Source organism: Triticum aestivum, chromosome 1B (genome assembly GCF_018294505.1).
Source record: "Triticum aestivum cultivar Chinese Spring chromosome 1B, IWGSC CS RefSeq v2.1, whole genome shotgun sequence".
Classification (NCBI taxonomy): Eukaryota; Viridiplantae; Streptophyta; class Magnoliopsida; order Poales; family Poaceae; genus Triticum; species Triticum aestivum.
Genome location: NC_057795.1, coordinates 598,411,604 through 598,420,340, shown reverse-complemented (window position 1 = coordinate 598,420,340; position 8,737 = coordinate 598,411,604). Strand labels below are relative to the sequence as shown.

The 8,737-nt window shown below is 41.7% G+C and overlaps 1 protein-coding gene across 1 annotated transcript; it reads left to right on the top strand.

The window, feature by feature from the left end:
• The first annotated feature begins 5,675 nt into the window (after nt 1-5,675).
• On the top strand, nt 5,676-8,229 carry LOC123141350 (malate dehydrogenase, chloroplastic). The gene is made up of 2 exons (XM_044560526.1): nt 5,676-5,952; nt 6,749-8,229. The coding sequence occupies exon 2, from the start codon at nt 6,755-6,757 to the stop codon at nt 7,949-7,951; it is 1,197 nt and encodes a 398-aa protein (XP_044416461.1). The 5' UTR covers nt 5,676-5,952; nt 6,749-6,754; the 3' UTR covers nt 7,952-8,229.
• Nucleotides 8,230-8,737: the final 508 nt, after the last annotated feature.

Genomic DNA, 8,737 nt, shown 5'->3' with positions numbered 1-8,737 from the left:
GATGATCCTTAAGCAACCCTCCATTCATTTGAAGTTTTGAGTAAGTCCACTCCAGAATGTTATGTGCTCCACTACATAGACATATCATTCTGAAATGGGAAGACATGTCTGAAGCTCACATATATTGACTAAAGATAAAATTCTCAAAATCATCACATCTACGCTAACACCACATCTCGATGACCAACTACAGATGTTTGATTCTTTTTAGATAAAAATCAATTACACTTGACATCAAATTAATAACACCTCAAATGATTTGACTAGATGCAAGATGTCAAGGAAATAATCCTTGCAATCTTAATACTATCTATTGGATAAAATATATTAATGTTGCTGCAATGAGATTCACATGTACAATCTTAATACTATCTATTGTACAAACATGTGAATCTAGTGCCTTCTTCCTCCTTTGTAAGTTGTTCAAGCATTTGTTCCCAAATAATAGTCGCCTTGCTGAAGATTTGATCCCTAGATTTTCAAATTGTAATATGATTGGCCCTATTAGACATTCAACAAACACACTCAATCAAATTGAAGCACATATAGTTTAATTTTGCAATTCAATTAGTGTGCTTTGTGAAACAAATGAAGTACCGAAAAGTTGTACACAAGTGTAATGTGTTGTAGCAACACTTGCAAACACACACCACATGTCAGCGCCTGCAGTTACATGCACTGATTAATTGCTACAACCGAACAACAATGCCAAGTAGTAGTAGTAGTATTTTCATCAGCTTGCTTAGTAAGTTTTTTCTTCCTTAAAAGACATCATGTTTTGTCTTTCACCGACTAATACATGCATGCATGCCGACATTTGTTTGGTGATCCAGGAGCTACTACAGGTGCACGCACCACACGTGCAACGTGAATAAGTAAGTGCAGCGGCTGGCCAAGGACACGAGCATTGTGGTGACCACGTACGAGGGCGTCCACAACCACCCCTGGGAGAAGCTCATGGAGGCCCTCAACCCCATCCTCAGGTAGCTTCAATTCCTCTCGCAGCTCTAACCAATCAACCGTCTGCATGTGGAGGAATGCGTACGAGAGCACATACGTGAACTACAGCCCAACGTACTCGGTCCGGGAAGAGAAAGGAATAACATGTCCTACCTCCCAATTACTCACTATACAACAATTGATCTCTCTCCATATGTGTTATATGTACTTACTCTTGTTTACATGCATGTAGAGATGAAGATGCATGTGATTCCATGTGATAATACATGTATATGATACATATATAGTCGTCCTTGTAATTTGGTCATTTAAATTGATAACACATTTACAAATTATCTATTTGTCATGGTTGCTTCTTTTTGTGGTTAAAGAAGAACAAGTCAACACATGAAGAATCAAATTCTCAACTTATACATTAAGGGCGTGTTTGTTATCTTCATCAGGTTTAACTAAGCTTGTCAGATGCAAATTCTTCATTTAACGAAAGCAAATGTTCATCATCACGTCAACATATCCTCATGTCATTTGAAATAAAATTATGTTTGATGGAAACAAATCCATATTTCTATGGAAAGAACTCTTTGGTTGATGAAATTAAAAAAGTATTGTATTTGGAAGCAAATTTTGCCACTACGTAGTACCTTTTTTGTGCTAAATTGGAGCAATTTTTTGTTATCATGGAGACAGAATTTGTTACTCGATGGAAGCACGACTTTGCTACAAATGATTACATTAGAAAATCTATGTATAGACCGAAGCAAATTTTAGTTGTGCCAGAAGTAAATTAATGTCACACCGGAAACAAAGTTATACTCATACAAGAGGAAAAGAAAGATGCATGGTCAGGAAAATTATTTTGATGGGATAATTAATTCCCTTAATTTCCAGAACTAGTACACCAATTTATGTTAAGTCGAAGCAAATTTAGCTAATTGTGGAGGCCAATTCGCTATCGTCCACTAAAACAACCAACTAGAGGAGTGGCTGGCACATGTGACCTTCGTTGGTGCCAAATCGGGAAAAGGAAGATAAACACAACAAAGAAGAATGAGGGAATGGTTCAAACTCATCGGATTTAACAATATGTTTGTCTAAAGAGGAACTATCTTTGTTACTGTAATATCAGCAAGGGAGCTCGGTTGAACCCTTTCCCCAATACCGCTCATCCCGAATGTATCACCATATTCTCAAGTTGTTTTTTCTAGAGAAGACAAGAAAATCATATGCCCTCCATTTTCTAGCCTCACTACATGGGTCACTCATTACATGATATCTCAAATTTTTGGCATATGTAGAGAGAAAATATGCATGATACCCCACTCAAGTAGGTGTGACTTTACTCATTGCATGAAAATTAATTAGATGTAGTAGATATTTAGTATTATTAATTGTCTTGGTACAATGGTGGTGAAGAGAAGTAGCATTAGTGCATAGATGGATTTATAGGTTACAGTCTCATGGCAACTTAATATGTACCATGGTAACTTTATATTTGCAAAATGCACTATAGAATGATGATAGAGATGAAGGATCACTCGCGGCGAGTGATATAGTTGCTCCTTAAGCAACAACTCCATTTATCCGAACACAAGTCAACTCAAGAATGTCATGTGCTCCACTACATAGACATATCATTGTTAAAAGCAAGACATGTATGAAACTCACATGTTGACTAAAGATAAAAACCCTCAAAATTGTCGCATCTACACTAACACCACATCTCGGTGACCAACCACATATGTTTGGTTATATTCAGATAAAATCAATTACACCTGACATCAAATTAATAAAATCTCAAATGACTTGACTAGATGCAAGATGCCAAGGAAATAATCCTTGCAATCTCAATATTATCTAACGGATACAATCTATTATTGTTGCTGCAACGAGGTTCACATTTACAAAAACTAACTGATCTCTATATCATCTATTGGAACCATAAGTGCATGTTTGTAGCTTTGTATAGGAGGATGTGGATTCAAATATATGTTTAGTTAAGTGACATTGCAAAAAAATATGAGGGTGCCATCAAAATTGAAATGTTACAATCTCAAGCCAGGTCAATAAGCACATGATTCCTCTAAAGAAGTACAATGGTGGTAAAGTCAAAATACTTCACTTCTGAAGTAATGCATCAGAACCCTTGCCTGATTCCCTGAAAGGACTGCTATATACTTAGGGCAAAGCGTTTTGGAGGAGGAATATATATGAAATCTAAAAGAAAGAGTGCATGCTATGGTTTGCAATTTGGTGGATCACACTAGATTGAATTGTTTTCCCGATTCCGCTCATCCTAAAGGCATTCTCCCGTTTTCAAATTTCTTTGTCTCTCAAAGACATGAAACTTGGGGGGGGGGGATACAAAATCTGACAAGATACAAGAAAGTAAAATACAACTTAAGGTTCATTATGCAGATCGAAGTTTGGTTGAAGAGGAACTCTAAAACTCACTACACCTAGGATTACTCTGCTTTTTTAGTGTTTCTAGGATTACTCTGTTAGCGTATACTTTATGTGACATAAAATTGTTGTCATTATATTCATATTCCATAGTATTTCTTTATAATTATGATTTTGTGTCATGAAAGTTACATATCTCTACTATTAAAGAGGACCTGGTCATTGTACGCTCGCCCTCAGATCCATCCCCTCCACGCGCCCCTTCTCCCATATCATGCATTAACTCAATCAAATCAAATCTTACCAAAATGCCAAGTAAATCAAAACTTTCATTGCCTTCCCCTACCCATACAAATCATCAAATCTAAAATCTAGATATGATCTGTGTAAGATTTATGTTGGACACGATTGATGTTGAACCACTAGAATATGTATACCCCTATTGCAACACATGGGCAAGTAGGTACTTATAGTGTAATTGTCGGTCAAAGGCTTCTCGTAAGGAGATCTAATACACATAGTAAAAAAGAGGGTATGAATAGTATGTTAGTTATTTCCAACTGCCCACTGATTTGGACCATTAACACAATTATTTTTGTTTTTGTTCTCAAGTTGTGCTATAGTTTTATGTTTGAATTTGTATGAAATAGTACATTTATTTTATGTTTATACTCCCTCTGATCCTTTTTAGTCTGCATATAAGTTTTGTCCGAAGTCAAAGTATCTCTACTTTGACCAAATCATCATTCTTAGATTCATTATGAAATTTAGTTTCACATTATATATATTTGGTATTGTAGATTTTGATATATTTTAATATAAATTTGGTCAAACTTCGCAAAGTTTGACTTGACACAAATGTAATATGCAGAGTAAAAAGGACCGAAGGGAGTACATGCTAAATTATTTTCGGTCTTCAAAACAACTTGTAAGAGTATGTCTTTGGTTTCACCTAGTGATGATCGCCTTGGTAAGGTATTGTCATACCAACTACTCCCTCTCTTTTGGTTTATAAGGGCTCATCTCAAAATTCCCAACAATCAAGGTAGATGGTGAGTGAAGGGCAAGAGTTTTGTGGGGTTAAAACCGCCCAATAAAATATGCTTCACATGTTTGCATGGTAGTATGGTACATGTAAATAGTATATAACAAGAGTGCATGCATGGCCTCTGATTTTCTCTCTCGCATCTTCGTGGATCGAATGTGCCATGGGATTCAAAACACCTTAAATCAAAATGAAACTGATATACCCTAAAAAACTGAGACTAATATGATGAAAAACTAAAAATAATAATCTGATATATAGATCCTCTGAAGCTTAAAGGAAGGGAATAACTAATGCTATCTTGGTATCAAAATATAATATGTTTTTATAGTTCAAATTAAACTGAAAAAAACGTCCTATATTACACTAATTTTTAAAGCAGCATACAAGCACAACTGTATTTTTTTTAGAGAAGCACAAGAGCATCTCTTTAGGCATACAACAATATCCAGCAAAAGACTGGGATAAGGGCAAGATGGTTGTGCAACTGACGGGGCGGAGCAACCATTACCGCATGTGTCGAAAGAGTCGAAGATTCCGCGCAAATGGCAACCGACGCCGTTTGGATGGGCCAAGCTAAATGTTGATGGGTCCTTCACACATAAAGATGGCAGGGCGGACATTGGGATGGTCCTGCGCGGCCATGACGACGGCATCATCTTCTCTGCTTGCCGCTCCTTGCGTTTGTGCTCTGGCCCTCTACATGCCGAGCTCGAGGGATGCCGGGAAGGCCTCAGCCTAGCCCTACAGTGGACTGAGCTATCGACCGCCCTTGAATGCGACCGCTTGCAGGCCGTGTCGATGATCAAGGCGACTGGATAAGATCGCTCCGAGCATGCTATGGTGGTCTCAGAGGTCAAGGAGCTTCTGGATAATAGGGAGTGTTGTGTTACTCATATTTTTAGAGAGCAAAATAATATAAGCCATGTGTCAGCAAATTTTGGTAAAACGGAAGACCGTACGGTAGTCTGGCTCCGCTCTGGACCGGCTAACATCCCCTAGCCTGTGTAGGGATGATCTCTCCTGCTCTTGAGTAATACACTCCTTTTAAAACAAAAAAAAAGAGCATCTCGAAAAAGTACAAAGAGCCTGTACGTGTAGCATTTTTGCCTAACGGCGGACGGAGAAAGGAGCGACGGCCAACGGCAGAGCGAGCCCGTTGTCTCCGAGGCTACCGTCCAGCGAGCGAGCGAGCGCAATAAACAAAAATCAAAGCCGATCTCTCTCTCTCTCTCTCTCTCTCTCTCTCTCTCTCTCTCTCTCTCTTGCGCCGCCACCGCCGCTGCCCAGCTATTTATTTATCACCAGGAGTCCAGAGCCACCTGCCCCCAACCAAAGAAAAACAGCAAAGGGTGAGCCAAGGCCGCTGCCTCTGCCCACCTGCCTCCGCCCACCAACCGCCGACGCCCCCTCAACCCCGCCCCCTCGGGCCGCGCTTCGCCGCCGCCGCTCCCCTACTTCATCGGCCTCCGGGACATCACATCCCGCTGCTATCTCCACCCCGTCCCAGCCTTTGGCCATTGGGTTGGGTCCTCCCTTCCTTTGAGGTATGAGCAGCTAGCTAGGTTGTTTGTTTTCCATCTGTTGTCAAATCAATCGATCCCACCAGGGTACGGAGGGGAGGGGACCTTCGCAATTTCCGGGTGTGTCGCCGCACTATTTAGATCCGCCCTGCTCGTGGCAACGTATTGTGTGGCGTCATAGGTTGCTAATTTCTGTTGTGAGATTGGATGAGCCATTGTGCAAGATTTTCGTGCAGTGCCATAATACAGACGACTCCCCTTGCACAGATCCAGGGATCTGATTGCCTGAATATCGTACAGCCTGCATCGTGTTGAGCAAAAGCGTTAATCGCTGCATTCTGAATAGAGGATGAAATAACTTTTGCTGATTCTGTAAGGTGCTGCCTGATGCTAACTAGGGAAATTTATCTCCTGATACGTTTCATTTGTGTGCAATTCGCACTCTGGGAATAAATGACACAAGTGTTTGTCTGTAATTTGGAACTGCTATTTTACTGCAGTAATTCATAATTAATTAGTACTACCGTTGTTTCCTTTGATGTTCAGAGTGGAGGGGGGAAATAGTTTGCCATCACTTGTTCCATTGATGATGATCGCAAGAAAATATGTAGTCTAACTTACAATCAACTACCCTTGTTTTACTCTCATTACCATTTGTTTCAAGTGTTCCTATACCTACTCCATGGATTGTGTAATTAGAATCTGCTTTTACCACTGTATATTAGGTTATTAGTGTGGTTCAAATTTCTTAGATGGAACATGTAATTAGACTCTGCATGTTACCACTGTATATTAATCTCATATAATTCTGTTCCTGCAGTTGGACATGGCATCAGCTGTTACCATGACTTCAGTTAGTGCTCAGGCCACTTTGGTTTCAAGGCCAAGGAGTTATGGAACCACAAGTTACGGCGGCTTAAAGGCGTCATCGTCATCAATTGGCTTCGAATTGGGATCCTCATTCCTTGGCAAGACCGCACCTCTTCGGGCGTCTGTCACCACAAGGGTTGTGCCAAAGGCAAAGTCTGTGGCTCAGGTACTCCCTGAGGCATCTTACAAAGTGGCAGTGCTTGGTGCTGCTGGGGGCATCGGACAGCCATTGGGCCTGTTAATCAAGATGTCTCCTCTGGTCTCAGAACTGCGCCTGTATGATATTGCGAATGTCAAGGGAGTCGCTGCTGATCTCAGCCACTGCAACACACCTTCTCAGGTCATGGACTTTACTGGCCCCGCAGAATTAGCCAACTGCTTGAAAGGTGTGGATGTTGTTGTCATCCCTGCTGGGGTCCCAAGAAAGCCAGGCATGACTCGTGATGACCTGTTTAACATCAACGCGGGCATCGTCAAGTCGCTTATTGAGGCTGTCGCAGACAATTGCCCTGAGGCCTTTATCCATATTATCAGCAACCCAGTCAACTCCACAGTGCCGATTGCTGCTGAGATTCTGAAACAGAAGGGTGTCTACAACCCCAAGAAGCTTTTCGGAGTTTCCACCCTAGATGTTGTCAGGGCTAACACATTTGTAGCTCAGAAGAAGGACCTCAAGCTCATTGACGTTGATGTCCCAGTTGTTGGTGGTCATGCTGGAATCACAATCCTACCTCTGTTGTCCAAGACTAGGCCATCTGTTACCTTCACGGATGAGGAAACCGAAGAGCTGACAAAGAGGATACAGAACGCGGGGACAGAGGTGGTGGAGGCGAAAGCCGGTGCTGGATCTGCTACCTTGTCCATGGCATATGCCGCCGCCAGATTTGTCGAGTCATCACTCCGTGCACTGGCTGGTGATCCAGATGTTTACGAGTGCACGTATGTCCAGTCCGAGCTAACTGAGCTGCCATTCTTTGCGTCCAGAGTTAAGATTGGGAAGAATGGTGTCGAGTCCATCATCTCTTCCGACCTGGAGGGAGTGACCGATTACGAGGCCAAGGCACTCGAGGCGTTGAAGCCTGAGCTGAAGGCCAGCATCGAGAAGGGCATCGAGTTTGTGCACAAGCATCAGGGAGCTGCCGCGTCTGTTTGAGGTAAAGGAGGAGTTTAACTCCTCCGTACGAAGAGAATAAAGGCAAAATGATTGTCCCTGTCTTAAGTTTTGCAGCCTAGAGTGTTGACATCATGTAGGAAGGGGGGGTATGCCCTGGAGCAGCTATATTTGTCAGTTGTTGGTCGGTTTCTTATATGATTCTAGATTGCTCCCTGTTCTGGGGTCTTATTTTGTTTGACGACACATTACGCCTGCTGTTCTTGTAGCCTCCGAAGTTGACAAACCGTGGAATAATAATAAAGCATTTCTTTGATATAGTTGCTCGGAACCTCTTATGTGGGAACTTGTACTAGTATGTTGTGGTCTCCACCATCAGGTTCCTCCTATAGCTCTTGGCTACTTGTCATTTTCCTTGTGTTTTAATTGACTCTATTTTATTGATTGATTGGCGATTCCGTTGTTAGTCTTGTTATTATCGATGTGAACAATGTGTCTGTGCGTGTGAGATGGACGGCTGGAAGAGTACCACTGAGTATTATGGTGCAATTTCGGCTCGCGCTGCTCTTGCAAACAAATGGAGTCTGAACTTGATCATTGCTTGTCGAAACCTCATTTGCTGCCTAGATGAAGCCCTTCTTTCTACAGATCCAGGGATGTGATTGTCTTGTTCATCCATATCGCGAGGTAATTGTTGTGTACTCAACAGCAGATGAATCTCTAAATTCACTAAGCTCCCAGGGTATCGATTTGGCCGGCTGTTACCGATTTAGATTGGGTCAAGCACGGGGAGGGAGGCCTTTGCTGGTGTCGTGGAGGCTGGGAGGC

What these genes read in the sequence shown, in the direction of transcription:
- LOC123141350 (XM_044560526.1), top strand. Translation starts at nt 6,755, where the DNA reads ATGGCATCAGCTGTTACCATGACTTCAGTTAGTGCTCAGGCCACTTTG.